Consider the following 25561-nt stretch of genomic DNA (forward strand, 5'->3'; position numbering starts at 1 on the left):
AAAAGAGCTGAATAAGTTTTTAGAATTTCTGCTTATACTGAATATGTATCATGTTATTTATATGTGGATGTATTAAACAAAATAGAACATAGCTCATTTTGTGTCAGATGACCCAATTTGTAGGCGAGCAAAAATATTGGAACCTATCACTAGCAGGTGCTTCTTGTTACCCCGGTATGTCCAGTCAGATTGATTGTTTAAACAATTAATAGCTCTGAACATCTACTCTTTGCTTTACCTTCAGTTTTACCAGTGAAGACTGCATTTGTTGTTAAAAAAAAAAGGATAAGCCAACATGAAGATCAGAGAGCTGTCTATGGGAGAAAAGCAAGCCATTTTGAAGCTGAGAAAAGAGAAAGTCAGAGGCATTGCACAAACACAGGGCATAGCCAATACAACAGTTTGGAATGATTTCTCATATCCATCTTTTGATCTAAATGCAAATGTCTTTCTGTTCCAGTAGGCTTAGAGGGGCCTGTATGTATGAACTGTTTAATTGTGCATTCACCATTATTACAATTATGGGACTGGTGTGTAGGAGTCATAATATTATTATTGTTCAGCCACTAGAGGGCAGTATGCACTGTGGTGGGGTATGTGTGTAGGTCACCTGTTCACAGCATGTGATAATAACCTTCCCCTAGGTTGAATTAGAGTGGTATGGTGGTGGGAAACATACAGTTCCATTCCAGATCAGCTATGGAAAAAGTATTCTACAAAAACTAGTGAAGCAAAGTTTCAGAGGTAACATAGGAGCATGCTTTGCTGTAGATCACATTAGCTGTCTTTCAAATATTATGGGAATAAAGTCCATACAGCATGTAATGATCAGGATTATAGAAAATCCATCTACCAACAAACATAGTGCATGTTGGTTGATAGACTTTGCACCTGTAATTTTAGAGGAAAATGGAAATCAGCCTCATCAGTATGTGATATCTGGATCTTTTAATTAAGGTAGTAAGAAATATATAATCAAGAATGACAAGCATCACAGGTAGGGAAAAAAATAAAGCACACTCATTTTACAGTACAAGAAAAGAAGGGTCACAGATGAAATAAAATATACATAATTAAGGCATAAAAGGAAAGGGTGTGTTGTGGAAATACACAATTTACAATAAAGTAGAAATAGAAACAGAAAATAGAACTTTTTCAACAGCATGAAGTTGGTTAAAAAGGTCTTACCCAGTAACACACTATGCCAAAATTAAAAGATATTCTAGAAATGATTAGGAAGAAGGTGACTGAAATACATCAGTCTGGCAAGGGTTACAAAGGCTCTGGGACTCCAAAGAACCACAGTGAGAGCCATTATCTCCAAATGGAAAAACTCGGCACAGTAATAAACCTTCACAGAAGTGGCCGACATTCCAAAATTCCTCCAAGAGCACAGCAACGACTCATCCAGGAAGTCACAAAAAGAGCCAAGGACAACATCAAAGGAACTACAGGCCTCTCTTGCATCAATAAATGTCATTGTTCATGACTCCACTATCAGAAAGACACTGGGCAAAAATGGCATCCATGGAAAAGTGGCGAGGTGAAAACCACTGCTAACCCAGAAGAACATTAAGGCTCATCTGAATTTTGCCAAAACACACCTTGATGATCCTCAAACCTTTTGGGAGAATGTTCTGTGGCTTGATGAGTCGAAAGTGTTTGGAAGACAGGGGTCCGGTTACATCTGGAGTAAACCAAACACAGAATTCCACAAAAAGAACATCATACCTATGGTCAAGCATGGTGGTGGAAGTGTGATGGTGTGGGGATGCTTTGCTGCTTTAGGGCCTGGGCAACTTGCAATAATTGAGAGAAACATGAATTCTGCTCTCCATCAGAAAATCCTAAAGGAGAATATCCGGTCTCTAGTCCGCAAGTTGAAAATATTTTTTCAAGATATTTTAAATGCTATTTTAATGAAATTAATAAAGATTTGTATAGTTCAAATTGTGCCAAAAACTATAAAAATTTGATCCAGTCCTCGTTGTTTTTAGTAAATGTATAAACAGACACTAATTTGTAAAAATGGGTGTTTGCATTTAGAAATAAACATTTAACATCCTTGAGGTTCTTTTTCAGTGACCACTGGCCAGTAGCTTTTGTTCTCTTCATACCATTTAACTGAAAGGAAAGCAGACATTAAAAGACATAAGGCCATGCATGAAATCTGCAGTAAATGTATGTATTTAATTCTTATGCCCATTACCTGCACATACTGAATATTGATCAAAAGTCTTACAAGAAATATTTCCAAGACTACATGTATGTATGTATGTATGTAACTACATAAGGCTAGACATCAAAACGTTAGCATAAGCTTCTCTATAGCTGCATTTTTACCACTTGAGGAAGGCTGTACAGACATGGCAGTGTAGTTAATAGTTAATGTAATATCAAACTTTACTAGCATTAGTAACTAAAATTAGTGAAATTAATGAAATATCTAAAGTGCAGTCAAAGCACCCATATTTATATTGAAAAATTAATGTTTTTATTTTGTTGTACAGTTTGTTGTTCAAATCTTAAGGCTATGAAACACAGTTCCATAGTTTGAGCAGAAGTATGACATAAGCAAAGGATGCCCTTACTTGTCTTTCTGATGCCTTCTTCCCATGGGACCTTTGGCTTCCATCCAAGTTTGTGCATCTTGTCTGAGATCATGGGGTACCTCAGGTCACTGACAGGTCTAAAATGCAAAAATAAAACCTCAAGTAATAGTTTAAAGTTTAATTAAATTAATTTATATTTGTATAGCACTAATTTGTATAAACCCTAATGTAGGTCTAAATCTACATCCCTTAGGATGTACAGCTTGGTCCATAAGTATTTGTACATTGACAATTTTTATTTTGCCTCTGTACACCACCACAATGGATTTTAAATTAAGCAATCAAGATGTGATTGACATGTAGACTTTCATCTTTAATTCAAGGGGTTTAACAAAAATATTGTATTAACCATTTAGTAATTACAACATTTTTTTTTTTACATAGTCCTTCCATTTTCACAGGCTTAAAAGTAATTGGACAAACTAATAATTATAAATGTAATGATTATTTTTAATACTTGGATGCAAATCCTTTGCATTCAATGACTGCCTGAAGTTTGGAGCAATGGACATCACCAAATGCTGAGTCTCCTCCCCTGAGATGCTTTGCTGTATAATTGCTTGTTCAATTGCTTTGCTTTACTGTATCTGCCTTTAGTTGCTGCTTGTTTGTGGGTCTTACTGCCCTCATTTTTGTCATCAGTAAGTGAAAAGCATGCTCAATTTGGTTGAGCTCTGGTGACAAACTCTGCCATTTAAGAACCAGCCTCCCCAAGACCCAGCATCAGGCCCTCCTTGAGCTATGACAAGACCAGGCGATCTATGCCCTGCTTGAAGCCCAGCTAGGGGACCAGCAAGTGCTCCAGAGCCTGGTCCAGCAGGCAGGAACTCCAGCAGCAGCCCCAGTGGTGCTGGCCTGGCCCACATCACCCTCACAAAGACAGGACCGTAAGATGACTCAGAAGCATATTTTTTGAGCGGGTCGCAGAAATGTGGGGCTGGCTCGATGCTCAGTGGGCGGCTGCTTGGGTGTAACCTGGGGTGAATCAGGTGTAACCAGACAACTGTCCATCAAAGTCTGATTCTATGCGGGGCACTGGGAAAATGCACGACTGGTGAAGGTGAGGTGTGTTCATGGGGATATTCATGAATATCCACTCCTGTCCATCATTATTAATTTCCAGGGACAAAAGCATAAAATGGAGGTGGCGTTAATCATCTCACCTCACCCATCCACTAATTCCAGGGATGAACTGGCCAGGTTTTCAGATATTAGTGGGGGAAATATTTGTGGATGGGTCCTGCAGTAGCAAAGCACGAGGTTGGATGTGTGCATTGTTGGCTGAAGAGTTGTTGCCTGGGCCATCAATGTCTGTTCTGGGTCAGGAAAACAAGGAGGGTGGGCTCCCCGTCCATACCCTTAAGGGAAATTCCCCTTGAGGATTTCCTTCTGGAGCAGACATGTGACAAAACCCTCAGGTACACCTTCAAATAAGTGAAAGTAATTGATGGTCAGCAAGTTCAGCCCAACATTTAATAAATCCTTCCCCTACTTTGCAATTATTAAAAATGATTAAAGATCGACTAGGGTTAGTGTCAAGCACCAAATTACTCGCAAAGTGGCAAGGAACCCATCAGGTCACACGGCGAGTTGGAAAAGTTGACTATGGGGTCAGGTGAATGGATAGAGGCATTGCACTTCAAATAGACCATGTCAATCTCCTAAAACTGTGGAGTGAGGCGGTTCCTGTGGCTCTGGCAACAGTGTTTACAGAGAGGGAGGAGCTGGGACTGGAGGTACAGTGGGAGAAATAAGAATTGAACGAGTCAACATTTTTTTTCAGTAAATATATTTCCAATAAGGTTATTCACATGAAATGTTCACAAGACATCAGTATCAACTCAAGAAATCTGAAAATATAAAGAATGCACAACATTTATGTCCATAACGTGGAATGACATGGCAAAAAAAGTATTAACACGCTAACAAATTTATTTAATACTTAGTGGAGAAGGCTTTGATTGCAATGACGGCTACAAGACACTTCCTCTATGAAGAAATTAATCAGCCGCAGTATTCAGGTGTGATTTTGGCACATTCTTCTAAACATGTTGTCTTTAAATCTTGTTCAGTTGGATTCGAGTCAGGTGACTGACTGGGCCATTCTACCACCTTGATTTGTTTTCTCTGAAACCAATTGAGATTTTCCTTTGCTGTATGCTTTGGATCGTTGTCCTGCTGGAAGCTCCACCCACGTCTCATCGTCATCATCCTGGTGGATGGCAGCAGATTCTTCTCAAGAATCTCCCGGTAAAGGGCTCCATTCATCATTCCTTCAATTATATGAAGTCTGCCAGTACCATGTGATGAAAAACAGCACCACACCATGATGCTTCACCTCCACACTTCACTGTTGGTATAGTGTTTTTAGGGTGATGTGCAGTGCCATTTCTTCTCCAAACATGGTGTGTAGTATGACAGCCAAAAAGTAAAATTTTTCCTCTAATCTGACCAGACTACACTCTCCCAGTATTTCATAGGCTTGTCCAAATGAGTTGTAGTAAACTTTAAATGAGCTTCGACATGCCTTTTCTTTAGTAATGGAGTCTTGCGAGGTGACCATGAGCAATAGAGTGCATTGCCTTTTATTTTCTCTGTGACGATGGCACCTGCTGCCTCCAAGTGTTTCTGGAGCTCTTTCCAAGTGGTCCTTGGCTCTTGGACTACTCATGACTATTCTGCTGACTCTACTTCTGATATTAATTTGCACAGATAGGAGGTATAATTACTTACTGATTTCAGCTGGTTCCTTGCCTTACCTTGGAGAACTACTTTTTCTTTGCATGTTCAATACTTTTTTCCTGCGTCATTCCATTTTATTACACATAACTTTATTGATGGACTTTAATTTTGTGAATTCTTTATATTTCTTAATTTCTTGAGTTAATACTGATGTCTGGTGAAAATTTCATGTGAATAACCTCATTGGAAATATATTTACTGAAAGAAAAAAAAAATATGTTAACATGTTCACAGGCTGCCAGGTTGCAGGAGGAATTTTCTGATGTGGTTTTCCTCTACCTGGTTGCACCAACCTCACAGAACATCACATTGAGACTCCTCCAGATGTGGTTGTACACAGCCACCCATACCGGCTCCCTGAACACAAGAAAAATGTGGTTCGGGATGAACTCAACGCTATGCATGACATGGGGGTAATCGAAGAGTCCCACAGTAACTAAAGCAGCCTGGTGGTCTTGGTGCCCAAGGCAATGGGTCAGTCCGTTTTTGTGTGGACTTTTCAAAAGTCCACGGTGTGTCTAAATTTGACATATCCGATGCCTCACATTGATGAACTGTTCAATCAGTTAGGTAAAGGGGTATTGGCAGATTCCCTTGACCCCAATATCTCATGAAAAATACAACCTTTTCCACTCCGTTCAGGTTACACCAGTTGTCATACTTCCAGTTATTTGGCGCCCCAGCGACGACTCATGGACAGAATCCGCCACCCACACAATGTATATGCTACTGCCGCAGGGCTTAATCTGTACCGGAACAAGCCGGATACGGAACCTCCGAATTTAGATCCAGCACCTGTTTTGGTGGATTCCCCATCTCATGCGACAGTGAAAGACATTCATGCTGACCTGTAGCCTACATATGTTTCATGAAAAATCAAGTATAATAATGATAATGTAGTCAATAACTTGCTATATACCTTTTAAATGTAAAACAATAATAATAACAGTAAGAAATGCGCTATATGCAGTGTGTAGTCCATGCCATGTTATGGAGGTGATCGATTCAATTTTACCACTAAAACTATTCCTATTTCCATGGTAATAAATGACTTCCCTTCTGTAATTGGTGGACTTGTGTGTGTTTCTGTGAGGGGGGAGGGGAGGGGAAGTTTCATATTTTTAATTGGAGATACGGAACGATGGCGAAAAGATATTCTTAATTTACATGCGGTCAACACTGTTCCGATTTCAAGTGCAGAGTGTGAGAGGGGTTTTTCCTCAAATGAACTTAATTTGCAATGCCAACCGGGCATCTCTCAACACCTCCACAATTTCATCGCTTCTATTTCTCTGCCTTGCTGGACCTCCACTATCTCAGTTTAACCGCATTCCATACACAAGGTCATGGATTTCAGAAGAACACAGGACTACAAAAGACACCAGAAGCAAAGCACAAAAGATGGTCTATTTTAAACAACTAAAAGGAAAGGTAAGTGCCACATTATCTTAATTTACTGTGGCCCTGCTTGTGTTGATTACATTGTTTCTGTTTTGAAAGTTGATGCAAGCTGTTAATCACTTGAGTTGGTCCGCTAATGTGATTGCTCAAATGTTACTTCTCCCTCCCCTAATCACTTGCCATATTGATCACCCCACTATGTTCCGGGACCCTGCTATTTACAAATTAAGCATTGCACTGCTGCCTTAGATAACAATCATTTATAGTAAATAATTGGCAGCAGCACTTGCAACATCTGGGGCTATCGTGAGATCCTTGAGACAGGCAGGACTCACACTGAACACAAAGAACTGTGTATCTGGGCTTCCACTTGGGTCATGGGTAGGTGCATCCCCAAATGGATAAGATAGCAGCGATTGCAGCCTGCCCAACACCCAAAACCAAAAAATCTTGAGGTAAAACCTCTGTATTTACGTTCATGAAGGCGACTCTTGATTGTCGACTTTGACAATGATACGCCTACCTCCACGAGAGTGTTGTTGACTTGGCCAGATGTTAAGGGGTTTTTTTCCCCATCAAGGAAAGAATTCTGCAATCATCCACTGTTGTTGTCTTGTGTGGTCTTCCCGGCCTTTTGGTGGTGTTGAGTTCACCAGTGCATTCTTTCTTTTTAAGAATGTACCACATTGCTGATTTGGCCACTCCTAAAGTTTCTGCTATCTCTCTGATAGGTCAGTTTTATTTTTTCAGCCTAACGATGGCCTCATTCACTTGCATTAACACCTCTTTGGACTGCATATTGAGCGTTCCTGTGAACAGGTACCAAATGCAAATGTAACCAGACCTTTTATCTCCTTAATTAGTCATGAAATAACAAGGAAACAGGCCACATCTGGCACCAGTCTTCCTGATTACAGCAACAGTTCTTAGGGACAAGTCTACAGTATCCATGTGATATTATCCACTGAAAATAGGGTGTGACTTGGGCATAAACTGTTTTTAGGAAGTGCAAACTTTAGGGTACCTATATGAGAATGAACAACAAAAAAGATATACACTATATTGGCAAAAATCTTTGGACACCTAACCATCACGCCTTCTAGACTTTGAAGCATTGTAGTGGGAATTTGCCCATTCAGCCACAATAGCATCAGTGAGGTCAGGCACTGATTTTGGGCGAGGAAGCCTGGGGTAGTCACGACTCCTGTTCATCCCAAAGGTGACGCTTTGTCTACTTTTAGGACTTGTGTGAAATTCTGATGATGGTTTAGGTAATATTTATGCGGATATATAGAAAATTCTAAAGGGTTCACAAACTTTCAAGCACCACTGTAGGTGTACAGTTAGAGGCTATAGCATATTTCCATGCATACATGGGGCAACATAAATCCTCTTTCCCTTCATTAGTGCTCAGTTTCTGACCACAGCACATTGTAGGATGAATATGTTTGGTTGAAAGACTATTTGCAAAACACTTTTTATAGTTACATATCCCCATCAACACTGCTGCACCTGAATTGTTTGTGCCAGCACCACACACATACACGTGAGTAAATATGTATAGCCATGGTTCTCAAAGTGTCCCTATTTATTTATTCATTTATTGTGGTGTAAATCAAAACCAACCATTATCAATGTTATTATATTCACTATTACTGGGCTTCATTTAAGTCACGTCTGCATAACCAAACAAAGCTAAACATTTTCTGCCGGATTTACACAAATTTCAGAAATGTTGATTTTCTTCGTACTTGCATGCCTATGTTGATCACCCGTAAGGTCTGAAACGAGTTCCCAACACAGCGCAATTGTATTTGTGATGCCCACAAAACTGCATAAAAGTTTAAGTGCACAGTCAGCTGGAAGCATGAAATGAAGGATGAGAGTAAAGGCAGAAATGGAAGCTGCTTTGACTCACCTGGATGCCAATAACAATATTCAATAATTTTTATATAAATAATAATAAGTAGGTGCTAAATCTTCTATCAGCTGTGGCATGAGTATGTGCAGAAAGACTGGGCTGTCTTCCGTTATTACACAGCTTAAAATCTTTTGTCATAATTGAATGACTGCTTTTACTTGTCTTAATTTATGGGTTTGTGTTGGATTGCTTTTTTTTTTAAATATTCTTTAATTAATTGCCAATAATAAACTCAGCAAAAAAAAAAAGAAATATCCCTTTTTCAGGAGACTGTATTTTAAAGATAATTTGTAAAATCCAAATAAGCTTTAAACATCTTTATTGGAAAGGGTTTAAACAATGTTTTTCATGCTTGTTCAATAACCATAAACAATTATTGCACATGCACCTGTGGAACAGTCCTTAAGACACGAACAGTTTACAGGCGGTAGGCAATTAAGATCACAGTTACAATAACTTAGGACACTAAAGAGACTTTTCTACTGACTCTGAAAAACACCAGAAGAAAGATGCCTAGGGTTCCTTCTCACCTGCATGAACATGCCATAGGCCTGCTGCAGGGAGGCATGAGGACTGCAGATGTGGCCAGAGCAATAAACTGCAATGTCTGTAATGCAAGATGCCTAAGACAGTGCTACAGGGAGACAGAAAGGACAGCTGATCATCCTTGCAGTGGAAAATTACACGTAACCATGTGTCCCCCCAGATCGAGAACTTGCAAATGCCTTGGTGGAAGGGTGGAATAACATCTCACAGCAAGAACTGACAAATGTGGTGCAGTTCATGACGATGAGATGTATTACTTAAAGCAGCTGGTGGCCACTAGACTTGGGGTACTCGAGCCCGGACTTGAGTCGATTATGAATGAACTCGGACTTGTAATGCACTCGGATAAATTTGTACTCAAACTTGACATGGACTTGGACTCTTACTTGAGACATGGACTTTGACTTTTACTTGAGTTTTTTAAAAAACAAAACATTAAAGTTAAATGTAGTGAAGGTTAATCACTTTTGCACAGTAAAAAAAAATATAAAGATGCATTTAAACATGGAAGACTAAGATTGGAACTTTGTTTTGAATCTACTCATTTGACTGAATAACTTCAGTAAATTTAATAAGAATCACTGTGTCATACAGTGAAGTCTATCTTATTTTACATTGAATTGTTTTATTCAATTTCTGTAGTATTTCTTACTGAATACTACTGATATTGTTGACCTACCTGAGAAAATGTATAGTTATCATGAAATAAGATTGTAATCATATCACCCAGACCTAAACATTAGCATTTGGTGATTCCAGTCTTGAATTTCATGTAAAATGTGAAATGTACTTCTTAATGTAGTAAATATCATAAATCCTGCTGACAGGGATTTTTTATTTTAGGAATTATGTTGTTGTTGTTTTTTTTTTTTTTTTTTACAAGAACAGAGCTGTGTTCAGAAATGAGTTTGTTGTCATTCATAGACAGATTAAAAGCAGTAATAAAGAATGAAGTTTGATATGACATTCTGCTAAATGTAACTCTACTCTGTACTCTCTCTCTCAGCCTATATAACTGTGGGGGAGAGGCATCAAATCATTGAAATGTCAACTTGAACTGGAGGACAATATAGTGTGATACAATAACAAAACAGGTTCATTTGTATTTTCATACACTTGTAATATAATAAAAGTTTTACATGTACCTCTATATCCCTTTTTTCTTTGAAACCATTTTTTCAAAGGAAACTAGTTGAGGTGCTGATGACAAGAAATAAAAATATTAAATGGCAATGGTAAGATGTAATTGTGGTATTTTTTTGTAACATTTATTTTGCCATTGGTTTGTGAAGGTTAAAATATTAATTTAACAGCTCAGTGTTGAGTTTACAGTTGTAATTTCAAATCTTTTTTCAATTTAATTACTTTCTGGAATCGGCCAGAGTCGACTTGGACTCAGCCATGAGTCCAACTCGGCCCCTTTTGGACTTGGACTCGATTGGTTAAGCACTTGGTCTCGACTCGAACTCGAAAAAGGTGGACTCGGACCCAACACTAGTGGCCACACCAGATACTGACTGTTACTTTTGATATTATTCCATTTCTATTCGTCAAATGTCGGTGAAACTTGTTCAGTTGAATCTTTTTATGTTACTATAAATATTTACACATGTTAAGAAATTTGCTAGAAATAAAAGCAGCTGATGTGAGAGGACGTTTCTTTTTTTTGCTGAGTTTATGAAAAAGATTGATTTTCACACACTGAATTAACGTAGTATTATTAGTCCCTGACCTAGTGAACTAGCATGAGGATGTGTTTTTGATAAAGACTCCAAAATACTTCTATAAGTCACTCTGGACAAGGGTGTCTGCTAAATGCTGTAAATGTTGGCTAATAAAAACACACAATTTACACTTATTTAAATGTAACTAAAGTATATTCCACATATAAAAGTGCCATGACATGAAGACAGTCAAGTTATACATTTGTTAGTCTTCTTAATGTGTAAATTTACACTTACGAGTAGAATACGAATGTTTTTTTTTCCAGAATTTACTGGATTTTCATGAATACCAAATTTCCTATGTAAAGAGTCTTAACCCAGCTTCATTAGCTATATAATAACTATTTCACTGATCAATTTATATTGGTTTAATCCAAACATCAGTAACTCAAACAAGTCCTATAAATAATGTAAACTGTAATCTAGTGACAAGTTTAATGAAAATGTTCTGTGTATGTGATTGAAGAATAAGAATACAGTTATTTTAGGGCCAATAAATTGGCAAAAAAATTTTTTACACAATTAAATAATACACTTATTTTTCCATTTAAATAATCTTCTTAAATTTGTTCATATAAAAACTTGTGCTGAGGCAGTATGTGGATTATTATGATTATTTTGTCACACTTAGAAAGGTCTCTGGATGCAAAAGGTTTGAGAACCCCTGGTGTACATGAACAAATGGACCATAGAAAGTAACTGTATACCTATAAAGTGTGCCTACCTACAAAATGAGTGAATTAGTGTATCTATACCCAAGTATACCTAACAAATGGGCCACTGACTGTATTATTAGCCTTGTACACACAATCAGCCTATATAAATATTTTATGAAGATATAGTCTATATATAAGCGTATACAAAGAATTGTTTCATACACACCTATCATCAACAAATAGTATCCAATCATCCAACTCGTCATTAGAAGCAGTTTTCACCTAGGAAATAATTATAATAGTAATTATTATATAATAATAAGTAATATAATAAATTGCACAGATATAAATGTTAGATGAGCTTTAAAACATTTAGTTTATTTTATATGCTTACACATTTGCATTAACAATCTAATTAGGTTAGTAAACCTTCAGATAAAAATAGCCAGCCATTATCTACTGATTGTTACATTCCTAGTGATTATATGTACAGCTCAAAGGGTGGCTAAAGAATGAACAGGTAAGAAAACATCATAGATAAACAGAAGCCCAAAAGGGTCTGTACCACAAAGACAAGAATTCTACCAAATTTCAAACAGGTGGCCAGGGCAGACCAGCATATAATCGGGACAGCTCTGCCAGCAAAAAAGTGTATTTACAATATGAAATATCTGAGAGGAGCCCTCAGCATCACCAGGCATGCCACACACCCAAAAACCACCACCTGTTTACCCTACTCCCTTCTGGTTGGAGGTATCAGTCTATTCAGTCATGATCAACCAGACTGAACAGCTTCTACCCCAGAATTTTATCAAAGAATGTTATGATCTACAAGAATATTATCAAATTTCTTCAATGCATATACACAATGTAGGTGCTGTTTATATAGAAGAGAAAAAATGCTGAGAGGAGTGCGGCCATGTAAAATCTGACTAAAGAAATTACCATTTTCACCAGGTCTCTAGCCAGCTGTATGATTGCAATTTCAAAGTTGGCTGCAATGTTGTAAATCTCTCCAATGATTCCCCTCTTCATGAGCATCAACAGTGCCTCAGTCACATCATCTACATAGAGAAAGTGACGGGACTGGAGGCCTGTCCCCTGGATAGTGCTATATGGAAGAGAACAGAACTCGATTTGCTTAGGTAATAGTTATTTTAATTCTAGTGTAAGGAATACAGTCTCACCATTTTTGGTCCTGTTGTAAGAGAAATAGAAATCTTGGAATAACCTGGGGAAAAAAAATCAAGACAAAAACAGCTACACATGTTTAATGATTACTCATAAAGGTGAAGAAAACACTTAATAAAATGCAACATTTTGCATACCTTTTCGTGATATTGCCGTGGTCCATATACATTACTGCTCCGTGCAATTACTACAGGGAACTAAAATATATACAAGATAACAAAACACTGAAACCTCAGTGAAATATGAGCAATATGATGAATAAACAGTGAGGACACTATATTCACCAATGATATTTTAATACCTTGTGATTTTTCCAGTACGACATCACACTGTTTTCAGCAGCAGCTTTTGATGTTGAATATGGGTTGGTTGGCCGTTTTGGGCTCGACTCATCAAAATACTGCCAAAAGAAGATAACCAGGAATAAACAGGTTACATTTTAACCAAACAAAAGGACTTTCCCAAAAAGGCATGACTAATATGATAGGCTCACCACTTCACTCACAGTTTTGATCCTGTCAAAATGATCATGCATTTCAACACAAGTGCTTGCTAGTGACATCTGGTAGGCAAAACAATGAAGCATAGCTCCTTATACAATATTAATACTAAAGTTCTTATGAATAGACAACCTTACCTGTTTATAGGAGTTCAAAATTTCTACAACTTCAGAACACCCTTGTTTCTTTGATGGGTTTTTAAATACAAAGTATCACTCTATTGCTAATTAATGTAACTAACTCAAACCACTATTTCCTCAAGTTTAGGCTTCCTAAGTGAATTCCCACAGAGTGAACCATTCATACAGAATCTACTTTTAAACACAGTGAACATGACCCCCATTTGAATGTAACACTAGTTAAACTTGCTAACCCATCAATGTCACTTCCATAATTTACAATCCTGGTACTAAAAAAATATATAAGAAAATAAGTTCCACTATTGAATGGCTTTGAATACTTATCCATACTACTTCCGACTGTGTGACTAGACAATATAATAAGCATTAAGGCGTTCCTAACAAAATTCAATTAATTAGTGTACATTTGAATCTAAAGACACTAATTTGAGCTTACAGGCAACTAAGAACTATGTTCACTGAAGTGCGACTGACCTTGTCCAGACTGTCTCCATACACCTCATCGGTGCTCATATAGATGAACTTTTCAACTCCAGATTCAAATGCTGCTTGGAGTAGTACAGTTGTGCCAGCTGCATTTACATGCATGAACTGGGATGGATACAGGAAGGAATTCTCTAAGGGATATTAGAAAACATATGCAAAGGTATCAGGAATGACTACCGCCTGTATTATGTAATAAAATCTCCAGACCATTACTCACCAACGTGTGATTGAGCAGCACAATGAAAAACAATGTTTATATTTTCAGTAGAAAAGATATGATCAATAAAGTATTGGTCACATACATCCCCCTGTTGTGAGAAGGATAAAAAGTAATTAGAAGTTGGAGATCAGGAATTTTCTACATCAAACCACTGTTAATTGTTAGATCATTTTGTGCATACAAAATATTTTGTAGCAAACAAGCAAACACAGTTGTCAAGGAGTTTAAAAATGAGGAAAAATTTATCATAAAATTAAAGAGCATAATAGATGGTACCCCTGACAATTTTTTTTTTTTTTTTTTTTTAAAGCATCACTAATAAACAGGACGCTAGTGAACATAAACTGACTAAGCAATGTCCCGATCTTGGTACGTTTACTGAAGAAGAAAACTTTTAAAAAAAACAGTACTACTTCTGATTTTGAGTATGTTCAAATGGATTCTTAAGTTTCTCCTCCCATTGTCCCAAACCTTATAGGTGTACTTGGCATTATTGCAGTTTTCAAATATTATTATCAACCATCAGTGAATATATACACCGCTCTAAATGGTCAATCAGCCTATTGAGGCATGTCATTGATCCACTATATGTAAATGATATTGTTTAGTTAGCAACCTTGCAAGCAAAATCAAAACTCTGCCATGGAGTAACAAAGTAGAGAAAGAAAATTAAGGCAAACTGAGAAGCTTTGCAAAATTGGATCGTAAGGAGAATGAGGAAGGCTCAGCTTGTTCTGAACAACTCTCTACACACGGATCCATTCAAGCATCCACTTTAGTCTGGCATTTGCGGAATAAAGAATCTACATGGACATCATCACTCAGAAAGCTGGTACACACAGTAATACAGTAGCAATATCGTTCTTTAAACAGCCTAATGAATGTTGATCGCAGTGTGAAGAAAGGTTGGCCACAATACAAATGTAAGTGCAAGACTTACCTGAATGAATTTGTAAGTACTTGTGTTCTCAAGATAAATTAGATTCTTCAAACTTGAACAGTAATTCAACTGAAACAAATAAGATAAAATATCTTAATAAATTCTATTTTAAAAAAAAAACAATGGCTGATGCACTCAGATAAGTGCTCATGTGGTTATACATAAACTGAATAAGAAAACTCACTGAATCAACATTGATGATTCGCCACAGAGGATATCTTGCAGCCAAAAGTAAGATCAGATGTGACCCACTAATTGGGGGAAATAAATAATTAATGTTGCCCATCAACGAAGCAAAATATAATGCATATAAATAAATAAATAGATAGATAGATAGATAGATAGATAGCACTTACATGAACCCAGCTCCCCCAGTAACAAGAACAGTCTTACAGGCCAGCTGTGGTTTGTTGCTGACGTCATCGCTCTCACTTTTAACTGACATTTCCTCTACAAAGTTCTTCAAATTCTTTGAATATTTTAGTTAGTTTAGAGCAAGTGATCTTCTCCTCTGTAAAGTTTTACCTCGCAACAACCTCTCCATGAAGCTGTGGTCCACCATCTCAGTCGATTTCAATGTACCAAGGCTAAGTCTAATTGACAGTAATAAGTAGAAGATAGAAAAACAACACAAGTAACAGATCACTGTAGGCTACAGCTATCGTGCTATGCATAACACATAGTACACAGTTACATAGCTAACACTCTAAAATATTCAACGTATTCACTGTAATTCTCTTCACTCTCTGATGACTAGACACATATTCCCTCGCAATAACTAAACCGTGCTGTCAGTTAATAAAGTTTATTATATCAAAACACGATATACCTTCGTAGGTGGTGTATGGCCACCGTCACAAGCAATCTTTCCGACACATTTAAACGCTTTCCGGCAGTGTTGACACGTATCGACTTTACTGCCAGGGTTGCCCCAAATCGTCTTCCCTCCTTCACTGCATTTTCATTGGCTCTACTACTGCGCGCGCTCGAAATCCTACTCATATGATTGGTCTGCAAATCTGTTAATCAGTAAGGCGGACGTAAGGGAAGTGTAATGTTCATTCATTACGGAAAATAAGTGATTTTATGGCAGAGAGATGATACAATGTATGCGTTTACAATTATTGTGATCGCTTCTGTGCACAGTTATTGTCCTGCTGGTGGGAAAACGGTATCGGGAGTGTTTCGAAGCCATATAGCTAGGGAAAACAATGGGCAATATATTACAAGATTTCTCTACCACGGTGGGTGACTAGATTCACATTTACTGTCGTTTTATTATCACAATTATTATATACTATATTCTGAAAAAAAAATTCGGTTTATTTAAATGCATATCAAGTTTCAGACACTTTATAGGAAGAAGGTAAAACACATTGGTGCAGTACAGGCTGTTTTGACTGAACTGATGGCTGTGAGTCTGGACTTCCAAGGAGAGAGAGCATATCAGTGTAAGTTAATTTAGCCACTTCTGTCTGTCTGTCTGTCTGTGGTGTTTCTAGGGGAGAATGGGTTGATGTCTTACCGCCTTGAGAACGTGCCCTTGGCAGTACATAAAGAGGCCAGACTTCTGCTGTTTCAGGGTATCGAGGACTTTGAAAACCTAAGCTGTCTGGGCAGAGTGTCAGGAGCCCAGCTTACCAGTAAGTTCAGTCTCTTTATTTTGTGGTGGTACAAACAATATTTTCCAGCTATTTGATATGATATGGCTATGACATTAGCTTAAATGTTATCCTCTTATTATTATGGATTATCACTAAAAGGCAGGAAGTGATATTTGGCTAAATTAACATTTTCAAATGGCCACAAGATGTGCCATGTACCACTAGAGCAGATCTATAATCTATAATCTGTTTTTGATTGATTAGTTTTTTGTTTTTTTGTTTGTTTGTTTGTTTGTTTTTGCTTTTGTGTTTTTGTACTTTTATGATTTAAAAAAAAAACTTATAATGACTTTTATAAAACTGTATAACAGACAGGTATGGAACATGAACTATCAAAAATGTTTCTGAACACTATAACTACTTTGAACAAGAGAACTCGGTTGTAATAACATGGACTATTTTACATGTAAAACATCTTGCATTACATTCGTCTTGCATTCTGAAAACATTCACATATGAATGATGTAAATTGGGAGGAAGGGCGTGTCTCGTTATCCATGACATTGTTAAATCTCCAGCTCTCGGATCCTCACTGAACAGAGCAGACAGAGAGAGAGGTGAGAGTGCAGCGGGAAAGCAAGACCTCATGCTTGCAGGACAGTACTGGTGACATTTGGAAAGTTGCTAAGGTTTGCCCAAAAAAGTCACTAGATTTGTCTTTAGGCACTTTTGTTTGCAAAAAGTTGGCAACACTGGTCTGCACTGACAGCTAGATAAAAGGCAGGCTAAGTGCCGCCTCTCCCCAGCAAAAAGAAAATGCAGAGGGAGAGGGAACATGGGGTTTTTCATTTATGCACATTCTATTTGAAAAGCAATAAAATACCCAGAGTACCCAAATGATGCTCTGTCTGTGTTTTTTTTTTCTTTTCTTGAAAACAATTTGCGCCCCTCTTCCGATTCCTCCGCACCCCCTGGGTTAAGAACCACTGCACTACAGGATCCTTATCGCTTGCCATCCTGGCAGTGGGTAAATGATCCTAAGCTGTGGCCTAGCCTGCAGTGACCATGCACATATCTCATAGAAACTTCAAGGGTTTACACAGGAGAGACATCTAAGGCATACAAGTCTCTTGGTGCTTAAAATTTTGTTATATGTTGTCGAGTTTAAGTTGTAATGTTTTACAATTACAACATCAAGTAAGTCGTTGTAACACTGAAAGCTGAGGTGCTGCCCAAACAGTTGCCATAAGCTTCTTTGTAAGCTGAAGAAATATTTAGGCAGTTATAAGCAGCGCCTCAGCATGAATATAACCAAGCTTTCTAGCATGAGTATAATTTATGCACAAGTATATTTTAGCCCAAAACCTGGTTACCTCTGCGAGATGGTTAAGATTTCAACTTAGATGGATGTTTCAAGAAAACAATGACTCAGGATGTACTGATATGATATGAGCATTGGTATTAAGACCAGTGTAACTTTCCTGAAACATGGGAACTGTATCTGAGTCGACATATTTTTGATAAAATCCACTGACTCATAGAACGTCAATATCAGATTAGTATTAGGCATCAACCAATAATTAGAGCCAATATTCTGATACCAGTGTCATAAAACTGTAAAATAAATAAATAAATAAATAAAATAAAATAATAATAATAATAATAAAGTAGTTTCATTGCATCCCTATTAATATTGCCAAACATGCAACCAGATCAACACAGTAATGGTTTCAGGAACACAAAATCAATATTTTTGCAATGATCATCTTGATCTCTGAATTTAAACTTTTAAATTTGTAAACAAGTGGTTCCAATTGAATATGCAATCTACAAGAACAAACTTCTGAAAACAAAGGAGCTCGAAATTTTCTAGATGGAAGTGTGATATATTATTTCTCTGTCTCAAAGTGTCTCAAACCTTCTTAGACTTGACAGAAAGAGGCTACAATCAAAATATGACCCATTGCATGTTCACATTTCTAATACTTTTTCAGTAACGCTGATCACAGAGGAACACAATCAGACCATACCACGACAGACCAGACCCCAGGCCTGGCATGTGATATATGCAGACCGTTACACCTGCCAGGAAGAGAAGCTAGATGGTGTGCTAGAGGATGTGGGCTTCCAGCTCACCATGCTAAACCCAGACTCAGCAGGGAACCCAATGGACCACTTCAGTGCAGAGGATGCCGGTGAGGAAGCTATATCCTATATTATATATATATATATATATATATATATATATATATATATATATATATATATATATATATATATATATATATATATATATATATATATAAATAATGAATTGTAAAATAAATATTAAAATATAGAATTTTTCATCTTTTTATTTGTATTATTATTAATTATTATTATTAAGAAAAACAACATGGAATTGCTTTTAAATATTCAGTGTACAGAATAAATTTACTTCACTAATGGCTTTTGCTGTCACAGACAAATCTGGATCTGGCATGGAGAACATGTTATTGCACTTTTCATAATATCTTTTAGAATTCCGCAAATAATATATTGGGATAACATTGAGTGTAGAGTTACAACTGAATAAGATACATCACTAAAAATACATAGCTAAAAACACAAGTTACACAAAACCACAGCTTTCACACAAAATCTCTTACACTGCAAATATTACACATACAGTATAAAAATAATACAAATCAATTCTAAGAAAAAAGAATTATAGCTCAGGTGATAAGGTTGCAAATTTACAGGTAGGTGAGGTGTCTTTCAAAGGAATTGGGAATCTTTAAGTGCACTTAAGAGCTTTTCACTTTTGGGGGTAATCAGATGTACTTCTGATGGAGATAAATGCAATGTAAAGGGAGCCATATATCCCTGTAGCGTTCAGGATTATATGTAGTAGAAAGTGTCAAAATTTGACAATATGAACAGTTTTCCCAGGCAGCCACATAAATGTTAACGACTAGGTGGCAAAAAATTTAAAGAAAAGGAAGCGCTGAAAAATACTTATGGACATGGAAATGGTTCAGCAAATGTGGGCAGAACAGTTTGTCCATTTTTCAAAAAGCTGGACATTTTCTCTCATCTGTTCCATTCAAACTGCTTAACATTCATATGACACAATAAAGCTGGTTTCTTGCACAGCCTACAACACGTGATTATGGTTACTGACAACACCAAGCTGCTGCTAAAAAGTTGCACATTGGCTTTATCTGATGGTGCTATTCTACACTGTTTTCCATGCAAAACAGGCTGTGTAAACAGTAGGATACACAAGACTTTATTGGAAGTCAGATCGTGACACTGGCAGTGCGGCTTTTAACTTGTATTGAGAGAATTCTTTGGGATCAGGTTACCGAAATATATTATTATAAGATATTGTGTTGCTTTTGCCTCTTTTGTTTTAAATGTGTTTTCTCATAAGGGTATCATAGAGAACAGTCTGACACTACTGGTCCTCTGGCTGTCCTCAGGTTTGCACACCTTTTTCTTCTTGCTGATTCTGGCCTATTTTGTGGCCTCCTGTATCTACATGCAGCCCCTATGGCAGGTTTTGTATAAGGGAGGTCCCATGCACACGGTGCTGAAGATCCTGTCCATGGCTCTGTTCCTGCAAGGTCTGTCTGTGCTCTGGAATTACATCCACATGGCCAAGTGAGACTGACTACTGACATTATCTGTGCATTCTCTTTGTATCAGTAAATTTCCTATATCAGAAAATTTCTCATGCTGTCAGTGGAAATGATTACATCATGTTTATACTGCAGGTATGCTAGAGATGGAGTGGGAATACCTCTAATGGACAACCTAGCAGAGTGTAAGTATAACTAGTGTTTTTTAATAACTAGTGTTTTTAAAAATAGTATTTCTTTGTCACAATTGGACAATGAGAGAACTATTTTTTTTTAATAAAATTAGGACATCTGTCAGTACTGTTGCTCTGTTTGTGTGTATTTGTGTAGTCTGTGACATGGTGGCTCAAGTGCAGATGCTATACATGCTGGTGAGTTTGTGTATGGGCTGGACGCTAAGCCGAGGCAGGAAATCCCATAGTAAACCACTGCAGTGGGACTCCTCTCCCACATCCAGTGCTCTTGCTCTTGGAGGAGTTGTTACACAGGTCAGACTTCAGCCAGCTGATATCCAAAGACATGTGTTGTACAACCTCTGGCAAATATTATGTAATCACCACATTTAGAGGATGTTCACCTGGCTTTTTTACTTCGTAGCAAATAAACAAATCACAGATATGACATAAAACAAATTTTGTTTAATAGCTGAACATTCTGGCTTCGTGAAACATAAAACAAACAAGTTAAATGAAACTATTTTAATTAATAGCATTTTTTTTTTCAGATCAAGTAGAGGGAATAATTATGGAATCACTTTGTAATTTGCATTTCTAAAACAAATACCATCACAAGTCTAAAAATGCAAATTAGTCTGCAGTTACAAGAGTGCTTACAGACCTTAACGTTGGACTTTTTGAAAGGAAACATGGCCCCAACAAGAGAGCTGTCAATTGAAACAATGGAAAGGATTCTAAAAACTCATTTAAGAAGGTAATCCAACACAGAGTGTCTCAAAAGATGTTGGTTGTTTCCAGTCAGCTGTGTCTAAAATTTGGTGGGAAAAACAAACTGGGAAGGTTATAAAAGGAAATCATACGGGTAGACCAAGGAAGACTGCAAACTTCAGGATAGAAAACTCAAAGCAATATGCCTTGAAAATAGAAAATGCACAACAAAACAAATGAAAAACAACTGGGTGGAAACAGGAGTCAACGTTTGTGACAGAACTGTAAGCAATCAGCTGCATGAAATGGGGTTTACATATAGAAAAGCCAAACGAAAACCAGCACAAACACCTAAACAGAAGAAAACAAGTTTACAATGGGCTAAAGAGAAGCAATCATGGAGTGTGGATGATTGGATGAAAGTGACATTCAGTGATGAATCTCGAATATGCATTAGCCTAGGACGTGATGCTGGAACTTTTGTTTGGCGCTGTTCTAATGAAACATGTAAAGATGACTGCCTGAAGAAAACAATCAAATTTCCCCACTCATGTATGATATGGGGTTGCATGTCAGGTAAAGGATCAGTGGAGACCTCAACAGACAATGCACAGGTGTACACTGAAAATTTGGAAACTTTTATTCCCATTCTATCAATAGAAAATAGGTCTGGTGGTGATTAAGTAATTTTTCAGGATGATAATGCATCTTTCCACAGAGCAAAGAGTTGTCACAATTCAAAGATGGATGCGGAAGCAATCACAGATTTCAAACATTTAATAAACAAACAAACACAAATACACCATAACACGAGGCTAAATACTGTGGCAAAACTAAACATCGACACACGGACAAAAGCAAGGATGGACAATTACGTGAGACAAAGAAGCAGTGCAAACAGTGGCTATATATATATGAGTGCTTGTTAAACAAAAACATGATACAGGTGCAGGTGGTCATGTGACAGTAATATGGTGCAGTGGCTGCTGGGAAATGAAGTCCAGAGTTACCTCCTTGATATATGACGAGTATTAAAGCTTTTCTTCTGGAAAGGCATATCGATTCAATGACATGGCCAGCAAACAGTCCGGATCTCAATCCGATAGAAAATTTATGGTGGAAATTTAAAAAATTGGTCCATGACAAGGCTCCATCATGCAAAGCTGATCTGTTAACTGCTGTTCGAGAAAGTTGGAACCAGCTTGATGGAGAATATTGGTTTTCATTAGTGAAGTCCATGCCTCAAAGAATTCAGGCCGTCATAAAAGCTTGAGAAGGAGCAACAAAGTACTAATTGTGTGTTTTTGTTTGTTTGTTTGTTTGTTTGTTGATGATTCCATACATTTTTCCTTCCACAATTTTTTTTCTTTACTTGATCTGGGAGAAAAATGTTATTAATTAAAACAATTTAATTTAATTTGCTTGAGATGTTTCATGAAGCCAGAGTGTTGTTCAGCTATTAAAGAAAAATTGTTTTGTCATATCTGTTATTTTGTTTATTTCTTATGAAGTGAAAAAAAAAAAGCAGGTTGAGCATCCTCTAAGTCTGGTGATTGTAGGCTGACTGACTTACAAATTGTCTGTAGTGTGTGAATGTAATAACGTTATCTTTAAATGTTTTTTTTCTCTCTCACTTAGCTATTTGCTGTACTGTCTCTTTAAAACTATAGCTGCACATACCAAAATATGCTGATTTGAACTGTCTGGTATTTAAAACTAGGTAACAGTTTGTTTTAGCTATTTAGTCTCCTCATATGATCATCACATACAGTGAAGTAATTTGACCCATCAATTCTACGTGAATGTATTAATGTAGTTTCTGGTCAGTGCATAAATGTTTCCGAGTACAGTGTAGTAACCAAACTCACCTGTGACCTTGTAGGGAGCACTGCTGATCTGGGAGCAGTTTGAGGACACCGAGCACCACAGTTATCATGGTCATCACAGTGTACCTCGTTTACTGCTGATGGTGTTGCATGTTATTCTCACACTGATACTTGCATCTGTACTGTACCGGATTATCTCTGCAGAGCGAAACACGCTCAAAAGGGACTTCTACCTCAGTTTTGCCAAGGTAAATCAATACAGTTTATTTTAAAATGACTTTACACTTGAGCAGATTCACAGAGGTCTGGGTGGAAATATCAGACATGATTGAGAAGGCACTAAGTAACTGTGTTGATGGGGTCTCTGAATAAGGAGCAAACTTTCAAACTGCTAACACTGCCCAAATAAACAATCAGTTTGTGGACACCTGAAGAGTCAGACCCATATGCGCTTGATGAACACCCCATTCCAGATTTAGTTTCCCCTTTGCCGTTATAATAACCTCCACTCCTCTGGGATGGTGTTTCATTGTATTTTGGTGGCTGTGGGGATTTCTGCCTAATCGGCCACAAGAGAGAGGTCGGGCACTGATACCGGGCAAGATGGCCTGATGACCAGGGAGTCAGAAGAATAGTCAGAAATGTAACCCAAGAGCCAATTACCACTCAAAGAGCTCCAGAAACATTTGGAGGTAGCAGGTACCATAGTCACAGAGAAAACAAAAGGCAATGCACTCCACCGTTAATGCCTCTATGCATGTTCCCCCCGCAAGACTCCATTACTAAAGAAAAGGCATTTCGGAGCTCATTTAAAGTTTGCTACAACTCATTTGGACACGCCTATGACATACTGCGAGAGTGTAGTCTGGTAAGACGAGAGCAAAATGGAACTTTTTGGCTGTCATACTACACACCATGTTTGGAGAAGAAATGGCACTGCATATCACCCTTAAAACACTACACCAACAGTGAAGTTTGGAGGTGAAGCATCATGGTGTGGGGCTGTTTTTCATCACATGGTACTGGCAGACTTCATGTAATTGAAGGAATGGTGAATAGAGCAGTTTATCGAAAGATTCTTGAGAAGAATCTGCTGCCATCCACCAGGATGAAGATGAGATGTGGGTGGACCTTTCAGCATGACAACGATCAAAAGCATACAGCAAAAGAAAGTCTCAACTGGTTTCAGAGGAAAAAAAAAAATCAAGGTGTTAGAATGGCCCAGTCACCCACCTGACTTCAATCCAATTGAACAAGATTTAAAGACAACATGTTTAGAAGAATGGGCCAAAATCACACCTGAATACTGAATACTGTTGAGGACTGAGTGATGTTGCTTGCGGATATCACTTGTGGATAAAGGCCCCAGTGGTGCTTACTGTAAGATTCAGAAGTTTTGAAACATGTCTGTATCCGATTCCATCAATATGTTTTTGGGAGAGCTCTTTGCTTTTACCCTTGATGAGATGTTTCTTGTGTGACACCTTGGTAACGAAAAGCCTTTTTATAGACCATCAATTTACTAACCCAGCTGAGATTAATTTGCACAGATAGGAGGTATAATTACTTACGGATTTCAGCTGGTTCCTTGCCTTACCTTGCCTTGGAGAACTGCTTTTTCTTAGTGTGTTCAATACTTTTTTTACTGTGTCCTTCCACTTTATTACACATAACTTTATTTATGGACTTTAATGTTGTGAATTCTTTATATTTCCGGAGTTCTTTAGTTAATACTGATGTCTGGTGAAAATTTAATTTGAATAGCCTCATTGGAAATATATTTACTGAAAAAAATGTTGAATAAATTAAGATATTTACCTGAGATGCATTCTAGTTTTACTACACTACTTTGATGGAGGTCTGTCTCTCATGTAAGATATTGGTGGGCTTATAAAAAGGGTATTATGCATTTGATGCATATTAATGCAAATATTAATTGTGAAGTCTGTCATGTGTTGTGTTAGGGTTGTTTCCTGTGGTTTCTGTGTCACCCAGTCCTTGTTCTCCTTTCCATCCTATTCAATGAGCATCAAAAGGAAAAGGTAAGAGAGCTACCATTGACACTATGATTTCAAGACATTTAAGAAAATAAAGTGGAATATCAAAAGGAGCTTCTGTATATACTTTTGCTGCTTGTGTTTTAGGTCGTAACCATTGGTGTGATTCTGTGCCAGTCCATCTCCGTGGTGATCTTGTATAGGGTATTCCTATCCCGTAGTCTTTACTGGGAAGTGTCATCTCTTTCCTCTGTGACACTCCCCCTAACAATGTCCAGAAGCCCGCGGGGACAGTACTGAAGAGCAATATTGATAATGCACTATTGACACCTGTCAATAGAGAACAAATGGAGAACAGGGCCACTCCAGAAGAAGCACTGTGCTGATAGATGGAGCAAGAGGTGTGTAGGGAGCAAAATCACATGTATTATCATGTGTACGTGTTACCATGCACACATACATTGTATCATATGCAATGTTGCAGGCAGAGATAAGATACAACTGCTGGACCCTTCTGAAAATAAACACCTGTACAATGTATTGAGATG

The 25561-nt window shown here is 37.5% G+C and overlaps 2 protein-coding genes across 7 annotated transcripts; one reads left to right on the plus strand and one right to left on the minus strand.

Annotated features, from left to right (window-relative positions):
* Positions 1-933: 933 nt before the first annotated feature.
* On the minus strand, positions 934-16011 carry LOC128615484 (dTDP-D-glucose 4,6-dehydratase). 5 transcript variants are annotated; one of them, XR_008387207.1, is made up of 14 exons: positions 15909-16011; positions 15436-15672; positions 15264-15330; positions 15080-15148; positions 14137-14227; positions 13908-14050; positions 13095-13193; positions 12931-12990; positions 12790-12833; positions 12548-12713; positions 11829-11884; positions 9207-9310; positions 2592-2689; positions 1599-1687 (listed from the first exon to the last, which is right to left on the minus strand). XR_008387207.1 is itself a non-coding variant. In XM_053637627.1 (13 exons), the coding sequence occupies exons 2-13, from the start codon at positions 15522-15524 to the stop codon at positions 1557-1559; spliced, it is 1113 nt and encodes a 370-aa protein (XP_053493602.1). In that variant the 5' UTR covers positions 15525-15672; positions 15909-16011; the 3' UTR covers positions 934-1556. The 5 variants fall into 5 exon arrangements, 3 of the variants coding, with proteins under 3 accessions (XP_053493602.1, XP_053493603.1, XP_053493604.1); XR_008387208.1 differs by lacking the exon at positions 1599-1687 and adding an exon at positions 2074-2124; XM_053637627.1 differs by lacking the exon at positions 9207-9310 and having other exon boundaries at positions 934-1687.
* An 89-nt stretch (positions 16012-16100) lies between these two features.
* Positions 16101-25553, plus strand: gpr180 (G protein-coupled receptor 180). Of its 2 annotated transcripts, none has more exons than XM_053637625.1 (9): positions 16101-16323; positions 16582-16722; positions 18678-18878; positions 20148-20328; positions 20442-20491; positions 20637-20794; positions 23073-23264; positions 24981-25058; positions 25161-25553. In XM_053637625.1, exons 1-9 carry the CDS (start codon positions 16185-16187, stop codon positions 25311-25313), a joined length of 1293 nt encoding a protein of 430 aa, XP_053493600.1. In that variant the 5' UTR covers positions 16101-16184; the 3' UTR covers positions 25314-25553. The 2 variants fall into 2 exon arrangements, with proteins under 2 accessions (XP_053493600.1, XP_053493601.1); XM_053637626.1 differs by having other exon boundaries at positions 20637-20677.
* The last annotated feature ends 8 nt before the right edge of the window (positions 25554-25561 follow it).

Source organism: Ictalurus furcatus, chromosome 12 (genome assembly GCF_023375685.1).
Source record: "Ictalurus furcatus strain D&B chromosome 12, Billie_1.0, whole genome shotgun sequence".
NCBI lineage: Eukaryota > Metazoa > Chordata > Actinopteri > Siluriformes > Ictaluridae > Ictalurus > Ictalurus furcatus.

What these genes read in the sequence shown, in the direction of transcription:
- gpr180 (XM_053637625.1), top strand. Translation starts at nt 16,185, where the DNA reads ATGTATGCGTTTACAATTATTGTGATCGCTTCTGTGCACAGTTATTGT. An exon ending in CTTCAGTGCAGAGGATGCCG is followed by an intron (nt 18,879 to 20,147) that starts GTGAGGAAGCTA and finishes GGCTGTCCTCAG; the next exon opens with GTTTGCACACCTTTTTCTTC. An exon ending in AATTACATCCACATGGCCAA is followed by an intron (nt 20,329 to 20,441) that starts GTGAGACTGACT and finishes TTTATACTGCAG; the next exon opens with GTATGCTAGAGATGGAGTGG.
- LOC128615484 (XM_053637627.1), bottom strand. Translation starts at nt 15,524, where the DNA reads ATGTCAGTTAAAAGTGAGAGCGATGACGTCAGCAACAAACCACAGCTG. An exon ending in GTACTTACAAATTCATTCAG is followed by an intron (nt 14,228 to 15,079) that starts GTAAGTCTTGCA and finishes TTCTCACAACAG; the next exon opens with GGGGATGTATGTGACCAATA. An exon ending in ATGGAGACAGTCTGGACAAG is followed by an intron (nt 13,194 to 13,907) that starts GTCAGTCGCACT and finishes TTCTTTTGGCAG; the next exon opens with TATTTTGATGAGTCGAGCCC.